The 14,150-nt window shown below is 40.0% G+C and overlaps 1 protein-coding gene across 1 annotated transcript in view; it reads right to left on the reverse strand.

The window, feature by feature from the left end:
* Positions 1 to 2,066: 2,066 nt before the first annotated feature.
* Positions 2,067 to 14,150, reverse strand: part of LOC111142044 (endoplasmic reticulum protein 27) — a 22,791-nt gene continuing 10,707 nt past the window's right edge. The window contains exons 4-7 of the mRNA XM_022494972.1: positions 8,143 to 8,259; positions 3,975 to 4,100; positions 2,647 to 2,844; positions 2,067 to 2,232 (exon numbers count right to left, since the gene is read on the reverse strand). Coding sequence (XP_022350680.1) covers positions 2,185 to 2,232; positions 2,647 to 2,844; positions 3,975 to 4,100; positions 8,143 to 8,259 — 489 coding nt within the window. The 3' untranslated portion in view covers positions 2,067 to 2,184. The remainder of the gene's footprint in view (positions 2,233 to 2,646; positions 2,845 to 3,974; positions 4,101 to 8,142; positions 8,260 to 14,150) is intronic.

Below are 14,150 nucleotides of genomic sequence, written 5' to 3' on the forward strand. Positions count from 1 at the left end.
AGAAATGAAGGTAGAATCTTAGGAAAGATATTTCTCGAAGATAGAGAAGATCTAGAAATTGAAGCACTTTACAATCCTAAATCTGATATTCAGTGAATGAATGAGAAACTTTAGAAATCTCTTCTTTCTGTAAGAATTCCATTCTTTGGTCATGAGTCATCAGAGCTACAAAGAACAGATTAGCTGTGAAGAAGACAGGGAAAACTATCCTGTAGTTTTGGGGACCCACAGACTGAAGGAACAATTCAGTTCAATACAATAAAGATAAAAATAAGCCAAAAAAAAAAAAGGCAGTATGTAATAAAGTTGCTATCACATGTCATCAAGCAGCAAAATGCCCTATAAAGACATGGTCAGTGTTGACTATAGTTATTGGGGGAAATACTTTAAAGAAAATATTTGACAAATCAACCCAATGTGGAACAAACTATAGCTCCTGGGAATTTGTCTTTTAACATTTACCAAATTCCTGTAGTCGTTTAGAATCCTCCATTTTAAACAAAAAAATAAGAAGGAAAAAGGAAAGTTGAGAAAGAGGGAAGAGAGAAAAATAAGAAAGCTAATCAAGTGACTTGGAAATAAGTTGGCTGCCGGTATGGAGAAAAGAAGACGCATCAGGAGGTCAAGGGCAACCAGCAAGCATTGGAGGTATCACTTGGAGATGGTGGTGATTGGCCGCTGTTACGAATTTCCATGGGCAACAGGTGAGAAGAAATGAGTCTGTGTGGCCAGAGGACCTCCGCTGGGTATCAGGAAGAATTTCCTGACCGTAAATGTCAAGAGTACTGGTTCTCAGGATCAAAGGGAGGCTTCTGGGATGTGCCTACCCTAGGACTATTTTGTAGCCTCCAGCGAGAGACTGGGTGGTTTCCTGCAGCCCCGAGGATGGGCTGGATGGCCTCCCCACAGTGCACCAGTCTCATGTTGCTGAGAGGTGTGCCATGCACTCCTGCTTTACAGCCTCTGCCAGCTGCCCACTCCCAGCTCAGAGGCTGTGGGGTTTTTCCCGCAGAAAGAAACAACTAAGCCTTTCACTCCCTGTTCGTCCCTTGGACCAATCCTTAGGTATACACTGTTTTTTTTTCAGATCTTCAGCACTTAGGCTCTTTCCTTCAGAGCCAAGGGCCTCCTGGGAACAATGTAGTGTCTGTGTGTTGACAGTAATAGCCTGGGGGCCAGAGACGCTGGCCAGACTCTCCCTCTCCCTCACATAGGCCGCCCTGCACACCCCACCTGCAATAATCCACCCTTAGCCCCAGCAGGCCCCAGCACCAAGTGGCCCCTTCCTTACCTAGTCCCCAACATTTGACCTAAGTTGATTCCCAGCTCTTTCACCACATTTATACCAATCCTCATGCAGGATGGTCTCTACCCACCTCCCATCCCACCCACGGAGTTAACAATAATAACACATTAGTGGCTCGTGGCCGGACACTAAACAGTGGGCACCAAAGGGGGAGGTACCTACTGCTTAATTGGGCAGCTGGGTATTTACCAAAGGTTCAGCCTGCAAAGAGATGCCAGTCTTCTCCTATAACATTATTGCTTTTTATTTACTGGGCGATTGTTGATTTACATGGGAGTTAGGAATGCTAAACAAGCATAGGATTTTTTTTACATAGCCTGTTTCTGCTGAGTTTGGAGACTTGGAAACATCATTTGACTCTGGCAAAAAGACAATTCCAGAAAGGTGGTTAAAACCGTCCTTTTGTTCCTGGCCCTGAGTTAGAAAGGGACATGTGCTTAGGAAGAGAGCTTTCTACCCGTTACTAACCATAAAAGGACAGAATCTATGGTGCGTGTAAGACCTGTGCAGTGTGCAGATTCAATAGGAAGCGACAAATCAGAAAAACCTTCTCCAGAAATGTCTCCCCTTCAAAGAGGTATCACAGGAGTTCTGTTCAAGGTGCCATTCAGTGGTGTGTGCTGCGGTGTATGGGACTACACAGTGTGAATGCATAGAAGAAGACTGGATGGGTAGTGAGAGAGTGCAGACAATTTAAAAGAAAGGATAAGGAGATAAATGAGATTTTAAGGAAAAAAAAAAACCAGAGAGCTGTGTGTGGGTGCATATGTGTGTGTTTAAGTCTTGGCGATCCTGTCGTTTCGTGTCTCTGAGGTTTGAGTTGCCTTTTTTTAATTTCATGTAAATACTTGGTAGTATGCAGAAGTATCAGGGAGAGATCAGAGTTCCACCTTTGAAGTCTTTTCTTCTGATGCCTGATTTTCTCTCTGAAAAACATGATGACACTGTTACTTAGATTTGGAACCCACACTTGGTTTTGAGCTCCGAGATTAGCAAACTGAGCTATTTAATGACTCCTGGAAGTCCTAAATCCATCCTTAATTTTTATCTCATGAACTCTAGTATATAGGAATTTGGGTTGTTTCCCATTAATAATGTCAACAGAATGGTAAAACCCCAAATTTAGCTCCTTTGAATATGCGAGATGTTTTCAAAGATGCATGTGTAGCTCTGTTCTCATGACTCTACCCTGGCAAGCATCCCGATCCTCTCCGTCATATATCCCCATGTACTGTTGCTCTTAATCAAAACCAGTAAAACTCAAAGACTTTTTACTTAACAGGAAATAAGAAGACACAGAGAGGAAAACTCAGCTTGCTGTACCTGAAGTCTCCACTTACCAGCCGTTTCCCTTTGAGGAATCCATCACAAAAGTTTTGCACACGCTCCACAGAAAGTTCTGTAATGGCCAGTGTATCCCACGCCTCATCCAGAGTCCGGTAAATTGCCAAAGCGGGCAGTTGAGACTCCTTTAGTTTGAAAAATGAGATCACCTTCCCATTGGCCTTCACACCACTGTCCACCAGAATAAAAAGAATCTGCAGTTGGAGAGGTTTGAAAGGGGGAAAAAAAAATCTATCTGAGGTCCAGAGGAGAAAGAGACACCTCATAATTGTTGCTGTTTACACTGACTGCACGTGTGGTCTGTGCCCTATAATTTAACGAGTTTCTTCTTCTTTAATAGGTTTCTCTGCTTTGGTGTTTTATCCCTTTGATCAGGTTTATTTAATTTTAAGAACACAGAATTGGAAACAGCTTTAGTGATTAGCTAAATATGCAAGTATAGCCTAATGGTTAGAAGCAGATAATACATTTTAAATTTCACTTCTGGGACACTCTAGCTGTGTGACTTTGGCACGTTACTCAGCCTCTCTGAGACTCAGTATTCTCACTGGCAAAACAGGCTTTTGTTGGGGGAAATTAAAGGAGAGGATCCATTTAATATGTCCAGCACGGTTTTCAGCATTTGATAAATGCCTGATAAATGTCAACTATTTAACATAATTAAATCAAATCTTCTACCCAAAATAGAAACCTTTAGAATGTTGTTAGAGGATCATTTACATTCAGAAACACTGAAAACTTCCAGTGTTAGAGAAAGTCACCTGAAAGCCAGCTTATGTTACCACCAGACACTTGTCAACATTGAAAAGTTCCAGTTTAATGAAGTGGCTTTGAGGCGGTTGAAGATTTATTATTTCAGTGATACCAAATAGAGCTGCACAAGGTAGAGAAGGAGCAGAACTAAATATTTATTGGATATCTAGTAGACACTGGGTACGTGATAGGTGCTTTACATGAGAAATAAGTCCTGAGTCTAAAACTTTAAGAGGTTGTGGCAAAGAATAAATACCTTGTGACCAATAGGGGATTTTTATTTTTAGCCTCTATGGGTCTCTATTTTTCTCTCCACTTCCTAATGCAGGAAAAAAATGTAGACTTCCCACCAAGGGAAAATATGGTTATATAGGTCTTTAACAGTATAAAATAGACCCTTAATTTTAAATCAGAGTAGTGTGATTCATTATGTCCCCATTCTTACTTTGTTATCTCTTAAAAATACTCACTTTCCTCATTTACCTAATCTCCCTGGACCCATCTCCCCCTTTTCAGTGTCCTCTGTCCTGATACTGAGTACTTAGAAGGGTATCTCCCATCTCAGACTTACCTTTCCCTGGAAGAGCTTGGCTGCCTTCTGGTATCTGTGCAGACTTTCTTCATACTCTGGGGAGGCCTTGTTCATCATCAGTAAAAGGTGAATCTGGATCATGCTATTAAATAGACCAATTGCTGTCTGGCAAATTGAGGTGTATTATAGTAGAATGAAAGAGACAAAGAGAAAAAAAAGACACATTAGTAGCAACCCAGTAAATAAGTAGGCAGAAATATGAATGAGAGCTGTCCACCCATAACACAAATGGTAACTGGCCTCCAACTTGGCCATCAGAAGGTCTCAGCCTCTGGCTCTCACGCCACTGTGTAGCTCCCTACTGCTCACGCTGGATAAGGCTGAGCGGAATAACCATAGGGATATTGCAGAAACGATGGTGTGTGACTTCCAAGGTTAAGTCATACGTGATGTAGGGGCTTCCGCCTTATTCTGCTTATTCTCTCTTCTGTAACTCACTCTGGGGAAAGCCAGTCCCAGTGTGAGAAATCAAGCAGTCTTGCGAAGAGACCCAGACAGCACAATGCTAAGACCTCCCACTGACAGCCAGCTCTAACTTACCAGCCTCCAGAAGCAGATCGCCTAGCTCCTGTCAAACCTGCAGATGACTGCCTCTCTGACCCAGGATGGCAGGAGCCTCGAGATCAGAAGCCCCTAACCTAGCCACTCCCAAATTGCTAACCAACGGAAACTGTGGGAGAGAATCAATTTTTACGTTCTAAGCTGATACATTGGAGGCAATCTGTTATACATCAATGGACAATGAATACACCATGTCACACTTCGGTTACTTTTATCAGTCCCTCTTCCTGTTCCAAGAGCAGTCACATACACCTTTGAATGCTTATCAAGTGCTGGGCACTGTTTCTGGGTCTTTATATATAACTAACGGAATCCTCAAAGTTTCAGGTTTATCAATGAGGAAATTGAGGCACAAACTCTCCCAGTCACATAAGTGGCAGACTGGGAGTCACACCAGGCAGTCTGGCTCCAGAGTCCAGGCTCTCGACCATCAGGATATGCCTTATGCATATAGCTCATTGCAACACCCCATCTAAACCGACTCCGCTGGAAGCCATCTACCTCAAACCTTGGCAAAAAGATAAGCCTTTCAGGAGACTGGAAGCATTGGCCCTTTATTTGCTGATGAGAGAGGGTGATTTCCTGTGAAGTTGTTGGTGATGAAGGGGAGCAGGACAGCTGTGCGCCAGGATGAGGGGAGGAGAGAGCGTGAAACAATGGCACTGGCTTGTTCCATGTGTCTCTGTTTTAAACAAATCCCATCCCTCCCCACTTCTCCCTCCTAAATGCAGAAAGTGCTGCTGTAAAACTGGCATGTGTACGGGAAGAGGGAGAGTGCAGAAGATTAATGAACTGTCAAGGCAGAGTTCCAGAATGATGGGAAAGGCAGCAGCTAGGTAGGCTTCTGGAAGCTACACGCTGCTCTGTAGTGATCCAGCTCTATTGGCCAACCTGTAGGCAAGGAGAGTTCAATGAGTTCTTTCCCAAAAGTTTCTCCTGGAGTTCAAAGCCAGTTCTTAGATTTTAAATTTGGGAGACTGGATGTTAAACAGCCATCTCTTGTTTTACTAAGTCCTGCTACTAAAATGTAAGGTATGCATCTGTCCTCCCATGGCAGAGATGGAGGATATTTTTGGGAATTCAAGAAATCAAAGCTAAGGAGTCAAAAGGTACAGCTGTCTTAGCAGAAGACATTTAATTTTAATTTAATTTAATTAAAAAAATTTTTTTTAAATTTTAAATTTTTAAATTAAATTAAATTGAATTTTTAATCAGAAGTGAGTAATTTAATCTTAATAGACACAGTCTAATTTTTCACCCTGAAACCAAGTATTGAGTGTATGCATTCAAAGTATACAGCTGGGGGTGGGGGTGCCTGGGGGACTCAGTCAGTTGAGTTTTTGACTCTTTGTTTTAACTCACATTGTGATCTCAGGATTGTGAGATCAAGCCCTGCATTGGGCTCCATGCTTAGTGCAGTGTCTGCTTAAGACTCTTTCTCTCTCTCTCTCTCTCTCTCTCTCTGCTCCTGCCCCACCCCCTCCAACCAAATTTATAAATAAATCTTTAAAAAAATAGCACAGAGCCAGCTTAATACATGGTCATGAATTCTGCCCCGTCGTTGTCACTGTGCAAACCTCTGCATCATCAGCAGGTAAGAAATAGCTATAGTAGTGGGGGCAGGTATCCAAATGAGAAAAATATCATTTTTGGGAAATGAAAAAGTCACAGTAAAAGTTGGACTTGCTTCTCTAAAGAAATTCTTATCTAATTTCTTCTTGATGTGATTTGCCTTCACTACTAATGTGGATTTTAAAAACAGTGTCAGTATTTTGTAAGAGACAAGACAGCCCAGTCCTAAGAGCTCAGGAAGGCCAGTCCTCGCCCCTACCTTCATTTGTGTGCAGAACTCCAGGACCCTGGGGCCAGAAACCCAGGAACTCTGACCTCTACAGACATAATCATGAGAAAGATGACAGTCTAGGAGAAAAATTACTGTTTGATTATTGCTGCCAACACCCCTGGGGTGCATGTGTTTGGAATCTTAGCAAAAGTGGAAATGGAGTCACCACTCCATGAAGACAAATGTGGTGTGGGAGGTGGAGAGGAATTTAGTCAACAGGAAAAGGGGTGTTTCCTATTGAAGGCTGTGTGGGGCAAAGGAAAAACCACAGGATTCAGTCAGACAAACGAGTCATAAAAAAAAGCAGGGACAAGTGCAAAGGGCTGTGTCTGAAGTTTGAACAGCTAGTCATACGGCCCTGAGGAAGTTAGGCCACTTTTCTGAACCCTGTTTTCTTCTCCTGGAAAATGGAAATAGACAATAGAAACTAATGTGTCAGCTAAACTTCCTGCCTTCCACAGTGCCTTTCCGGCTTACTATGGGATCCCAGACACGTCACTTGCATCTTAAATGTGCTCCTCTATAAAACGGGCATAATCGTTTTCTCTCTCCCACCTCAAAATGGCAACGTGAAGATTAAATGAGAAAATGGGTGTGAAATGGCTTTGGGAGTTCTAAAACTCAAGACGTGCATTCTCAAGTGTTAGTAGAGAACGTACAGCATTTCTGAACTGAGGAAGTCAGTGGAAATTAATATTCTATCACTTTACTATCTGCCTCAGGGAATGTAAAAGACCGGGCATAGAAGGTACCTGTAGAGGCTGTAGAGCGTTAGAAGAGCAGAAGATGATCAGAACAGATGGATCCTCACCTTCGCCCGGTTTGCATGCAGCGCGCAACACCGGAAGAAGACAAACCTAGAGGGAAAGCCAACACCGGGAGGGTGTAGGCATGCGCAGGAGGTACCAGGCCGGGAGCTGTCAGTTACTGGTCCACTAGTAGGCAGGGGAAGGTTTTAAAAGTTTTATAGAATGTTACATTGCTGTGACATCCAAATATGTGATCAGTGGGCCTTATTTTTTAATATTTTGTCTATTAATTTACTTTCATTGTATTTTACCAACGTATTGGTCTTGAATGCTTTTGGAAAAACGTGGACCTTCAGCAGAGATTGCGATTTTGTTGAAAAGTGTGGTCTAGAGGATTGCTTGGATGAGTTGCCTTTAGTGAGCCCTCCCAGGCAGCAAAACTCAGAAGTTTTTGAATCCGTCATCTTGACTTTGCATTCTGGCTCTCTTTCTTACTAGTCGTCTGATGGGTATTTAAGGGTCCGTCCTCCCTTCCTTTCTTCCATCCTTCCTTCCTTCCTTCCAAAAGACTTATTTGCCTATTTGAGAGAGAGAGAGAGAGAGAGAGAGAGAGAGAGAGAAAGCGCATGTGGGAGGGAGAGAGAATCCCAAGCAGACTCCATGCTGAGCTCAGAGCAAGATGTGGGGGGCTCAATCCCATAACCCATGAGATCACAATCTCAGCGGAAACCAAGACCCGGATATCCAACCAAGTGAGGCATCCAGGCATCCCCTGATGGGTATTAAAGTTTTTTAACCCCATTTCTTTCTTTTTTGAATAGGGACAACTCTGTCAAGCATAAAGGGTAGTAGTAAGGATAGCAACATAAACGACAATAATGGCAGTTACTGGTCAAAGGATTAGAACTCCTGGAGGAAGGGATCTCTGCTATGGAGACAAGTACCCTCTCTAACACAGGAACTTAAGGGTCTGGAGACAAGTGCTATTGCTTACCACAGGGTTGTACTCTGTCACCAAGTGGAGGCTGTTGATCTCAATGAAACGGCTTAATTTGGTGGCATCAATGCTTTCAATGTCTTTGCTCTCTAAATCCAGTTTTTTGTTATCCACCTGGGTAACACAGAAAGGATAAAATTGTCACTGTTGTTTTTATTCATTCGTTGGTAAATATTTCTGGACCATCTACCACACGTCAGGCCCTGACTAAGGCTCAAAAGACATAAAGGTACATACGAAATATTCTCTGCTTTCAAAGAACACTGTCCTGTGGGAATCAAAGAAGTGAACAGAAATGTCATCACAGGGGAATTGCGGGCCCATATATCACCTACAGGAAGAGAAGAAAACTTCCAGGAAGAAGCAACTCTTGAAAAGTCAGGTGAGTGAGGATGGGGAGAGAATAGTAAATTAAAAAACAGTATTTGCAAAAGGCAGAAAGATGTGAGCTGCCATGTTCTGGAAGCTGCAGTTAGTTTGCTGTGACTGTAACAGTAGATGTTAAGTGTGAGTAGGAGAGAGACAAGGTTAGTGGGGTAGGCTGGGGTAAACTTCCGGCCTTGAAGCTGAGGTAAATAGATTAAAGTCTAACCGGAAGGCAAGAGGATCCGCTTGCATAATCAGATTTTATGTATGTATGCATAGAGGTATGTATGCATGTATCCTTTTAATATGAAATAATACACACATATAGAAAAAAACACAAAATGGAAAATATAAAAAAATCAGGTTGTAAAAATCATTATAGGGCAAACAATGTGGGACCACCACTTGGGTAGAGAAATAGAATATTGCCAGAATCCCTGAGGCCCTCTGTCTTCCCTTCTAAACCATAATCTGCTCTCTCTCTCTCTCTTTTTTTGCCAAACATGACCATTTCTTGACTTTTATGGGGACCATTTTCAATCCTCCCCTTATAGCTTTGCCACTTAAAGATGCATCTTTTGATCCTATGGTTCAGTTTTCTTTATTAAAGTTTATGTAAGTGGAAACAGTATGTTTTTGGTATGTGCAGCTCATTTCTTTGTTTAACATTTTGTTTAGGAGTCATCTGTCTGTCTGCATGCATCTGAAATTCATTCATTTTCCTTATTATTTAATGTTCCATTGTATAAATATGCAATATTTATTTATTCATTTACTACTGATGGATATTTAGCCTGTTTTCAGTTTCAGATTATTGAAATAATGCTTCAGTGAACACTCTTGTTCATGGTAAATATCTGTTGACCATACACCTTGGACTGGGATTTTTGATTAGAGGGCATTCGTATTTTCAACTAACCAAAAATGCCAAACTGTTTTCTCAAGTAGATAATGATTTATGCTTGCATCTGTATTGCTTGAAAGCTCCCATGGCTCCACAACCTTGCCAACATTTGCTATAATCAGCTTTTCTAATTGTATTCATTTTGGTCAATATGGGGTGGTGTCTTATTGTGTGTGTGTTTTTTAAAGAATTTATTTATTTATTTGAGAGAGAGAGAGCAAGCAAGAGAAAGCGAGCATGAGTGGGGAGAAGGGGCAGAAACAGAGGGAGAAGCAGACTCCTGGCTGAGCACGCAGCCCAATTTGGGGCTCGATCCCAGGACCCTTGGGATCATGACCTGAGCCAAAAGCAGACACCTAACTGACTGAGCCACTCAGGTGTCTCTTATTGTGGTTTTAATTGTATTTCCCTGGGTAACCACTTGTATATTCTCTTTTATGAAGTGTCTATACAAATCACTTGCCTATTTTTTCTATTGAGTGTTTCTCTTTTTCTTGCTGGTTTGAAGATTTTTTAAAAAATATATTTTATATACGGGCCCTTTGTTACTTCTATATTGCATTATCTTTCCTCACTGGGAATTTATGTTATTGCTCAGAAACAGAAGGTGGTTTCAATGTAGTTGAAGCTATCAATCAGTTCCCTTATAGCTGGTGTGTGTTTTTGTTTTGTTTTATTTAAAAATCTTAGACTACACCAGGGTCATGAATATATTCTTTATTTTCTCTTAGAAACATTACTATTTTATCTTTCACAATGGATAGGCAATCCACCTGGAACTCATTTTTCTCACTATAAAATGGATGCTTAGAGCCTTGATTTTATCATCTTCCTTTTCTAAACTATACATTAAAATCTACACATTTCCCCCTTACAGGGCTATAAATGCATCCATTAATTTTATGTGTAGATTTCTTATCATTCAGTTCAAAATGTTTTTCAATTCCTGTTCTTACTTCTCTAAACTATTGGCTATTTAGAAGTATGTTTCTTAATTTAATCTTGTTATTAATTTCTACATTTTATTTATATAGTTTGCAACTTCTTTATATGTTATACATGTCCTTAAAATTATGTATATTCTGCAGCTTTCAAATACACTATTCTGTATATACTAGCAGCTCACTTGGTTAATTTTGTAATTCGAATTTTCTGTATTCTTACTGATATGTTTAGCTAGTTTATTCTATCAAGAGAGTAGTATTAAAATCTCCCATTTTGATTGTGAATTTAACCATTTAAAAAAATGATTCTGTCAGTTTCTGCTTACATATTCTCAGGCCATGTATTAGATGAATGCAAATTTAGAATTGTTACATCTTCTGGCCAAACTGAAATATATGTTTCATTATAAAACATCGTTCTTTATCTCTTGTTGCCTAAAAGACTACTTTGTCTGACATTAATATGTTAAATCAGCTTTCTTTTGGAAGTATTTGCATGGGATAGCTCTATTCTTTCACTTTTTTTTTATTTAGGTAGGAATTTATTTTTTTAAAAATTTTTATTTAAATTCTAGTTAGTCAATATACGGTGTAATATTGGATATCAGAAGTAGAATTTAGTGATTCATCACTTACATTTAATACCCCAGGGCTCATCACAAATGCCCTTCTTAATCCCAATCATCCATTTAGCCCATCTCCCACCTACGTCCCTCCATCAACCCTCAGTTTGTTCTCTATCATTAAAAGTCTCATATGGTTTGTTTCTCTCTCTCCCCCCTTCCCATATGTTCATCTGTCTTGTTTCTTACATTCCACATATGAGTGAAATTATATGGTATTGTCTTTCTCTGACTGACTTATTTCACTTAGTATAATACACTTTGGCTCCAACCACATCATTGCAAATGGCAAGATTTCAGTCTTTTTGATGACTGAGTAATAGCACATTGTGATATATATATATATATATATATATATATATATATATATATATATATACCACCTCTTCTTTATCCATTTATCAGTCCATGGACACTTGGGCTCACTCCATAGTTTGGCTATTGTTGATAATGTTGCTACAGACACTGAAGTGCATGTACCCCTTTCAGTCTGTACTTTTGCATCTTTTGTGTAAATACCTAGTAGTGCGATTGCTGGATCATAGGGTTTATCCCTTTATTTTTAAGCTAACCTAGATATTTTAAATGTGTTCCTGTGTTTAAAAATGATCTGTCCTTTGTAAAAAGTGCAGAGTTGTATTTTTTAATCCAGTCTTCTTTGCCTTTTGATTGCATTGTATTTATATAATCACTTATACATTTAATTCCATCAGCATTTCCTATTGGTTCTGCCTGTTCCAAATCCCACTTTCTTTCATTTCTGGACTACTTTGAATTGATTGAGCACTTTATATTATTCCTTCTTTTCCTCTGTTGGCTTAGAAGATACACATGCCAGAGTCACTCTCGAGGTTCACCAGCATACAGTATACAACATGCGTTCTTTAGGTATCCGAATCTAACTTTAACTGGTAATTTTGTCTCCTTTTGGACAATGCAGACATTAGAACATTCTAATACAGGTTTCCTCCTTCCAACTCCATTCCCTGATTCCACACTGAAGACTTACTGGTGATTATTATTGCACATTTTAATTCTAAATCTCACAAGATGTTATTATTATTGTTATATAGTCAGTATATATTTGCACTCATGCACATTCTTATATTTCAGTTTCTTGTCACTTCTTTCTGCACTTTTGAGCTTCCATCGGGGATGTTTGCCCTCTGCCCAGAGAATGACTTTTAGTATGAGTAAGATCTGTTGGGTGGCATAGTTTTTCAGTTTGGTTGCTTAAAATATCATCATTCCAGCTTTATTTTTGAAGGCTATTTTTGCTGGAGGTAGAATTCTAAGTTGACAGTTACTTTCTTTCAGTTTTTGCAAGATATAATTCTTTATATGTAGCATTCCTTTCTTTCCACCGAGAAGTTATCTGTGAAATTTAGTATTACCCTTTGAGATTACTCTCAGGGCAATTTCTTCTCTGATTTCAAATTTTTCTCTTTTTCTTTGACTTTCAGCTATTATACTATGGCATGGTTAAGGGTAGATTGTATGATACATGTATAATTATGTATGTGTAGAGGTATATGTGTGTCTGCATATATGCATGTATGCATGGGTATTTATAATTTATATATTCATATATGGTCATCTTAATCCAATTTCAGGGACTGAGATGATTCAAATCCATTGCAGACCTTGCAAGAGCTGATTTACTTATGGTACATCCTTGTCCTTAGGGTACTGCTCTCTAGGGTCCAAAGTGAGGCAAAGGGTGTTTTACCAAATCTACCTCCTACTTCATTTCTGGGCTCTGGATTTCACTATTTACTTTTCTGGCTCTTTGAAGATCTCAAAAAATTAATAAATGTCTTAGCCTCTTCATTGCTTCAAGAATTGGTAGGAAAAGCCCCCCAGACAAAAAACAGTCCCAATGCAGGACTTTCTTTTTGGGTTTTCATCTTTTCTAAATCTTACTCTAGACATTTCTCTCTCTTTTGCTAGTTCTCCAAACCCACCCGCCCTCCTTTGCCGCTTGCCTGGCTTTTAAAATAAATTGATTTTGGTGGAAGGGTTACCTAGTTACCTAGTCCATTATCCCATATTTGCATTTTAGAGCTACCTTTCCACCATATTCAGATATATTAAAACATAGGACTTCATATTGTCCATCATTGTTCCAGAGTTTTCCATTCCCCTCCTCCAATCGACTCAGGCCCATAAAGGCACAAGATAATGCTTTTATCACCCATAGCAACTATGCCTACAAATGTTAGCTCCTGAATGGTTCTGTTGCCTAAAATAGTTTGAGATCACTGGGCCACCAACACTTGGACATCTCAACCCCTTTTCCTTAGATCTGCTATCTAGTATAGGTCCTACCCAATCTGATCTTCCCTTAGAACCATCCTTTTGGCCCCAAGATACTTTCTCCCAGTCTACCCAGCAAAGTCAGAGGTAAGTCTCATTATAGTTTACGCAGGAGGGAATTCAGGCATAGATAAATTGAAGTCACTAAATTGTAGGATTCTGATATTGTTCATTATTGTCATTCCCAAGATGATTCCCATTGCCTATTTTTCTCTTCTTTTGTTCAAGGTGGTCTCCCACCAGGTTAGTTAAAAGCAATATGCACCTTTAAGAAGTCCAGTGCACTCTATGGTTAACAATATTAATTCTTGATATACCCAGTCATTCTCTTAAAATACACTTGTAAATGAATTATTTGAGAAGGGAGAAGGTCAAAGGGAGAAGCAGACTCCCCAAGAAGCTGGGAGTCCGATGCGGGACTTGATCCTGGGACTCTGGGATCATGACTGGAGCTGAAGGCAGTTATTTAACCAACTGAGCTACCCAGGCACCCCCACTCAAATAGCAATTTTATCACTTTATTTTGGGGCACCTGTCAGTTAAGCCTCTGCCTTTGGATCGGGTCATTGTCCCAGAGTTCAGAGATGGAGTCCCCCATCAGGCTCCCTACTCAGGGGGGAGTCTGCTTCTCCCTCTTCCTCTGCCCCTCACCCTGCTCGTACTCTCTTTCTCTCACTCTCTCTCAAATAAATAAATAAAATCTTAAAAAAGAGTAATTACTTTATGACTGTTCTTCTCAATTCAAAGTTATAAAACAAATAAATGTTGAGGTGCAGAAAAATGTATTTCAAAATAAGAATTTTGAAAAAAAATCATCAAAATCATGGGATATTTTAAAATGTGAACTCCTGG

The sequence above is a fragment of the Enhydra lutris genome, unplaced genomic scaffold, assembly GCF_002288905.1.
Source record: "Enhydra lutris kenyoni isolate GAN:26980312 unplaced genomic scaffold, ASM228890v2 scaffoldscaffold7, whole genome shotgun sequence".
In the NCBI taxonomy this organism is placed as follows: domain Eukaryota; kingdom Metazoa; phylum Chordata; class Mammalia; order Carnivora; family Mustelidae; genus Enhydra; species Enhydra lutris.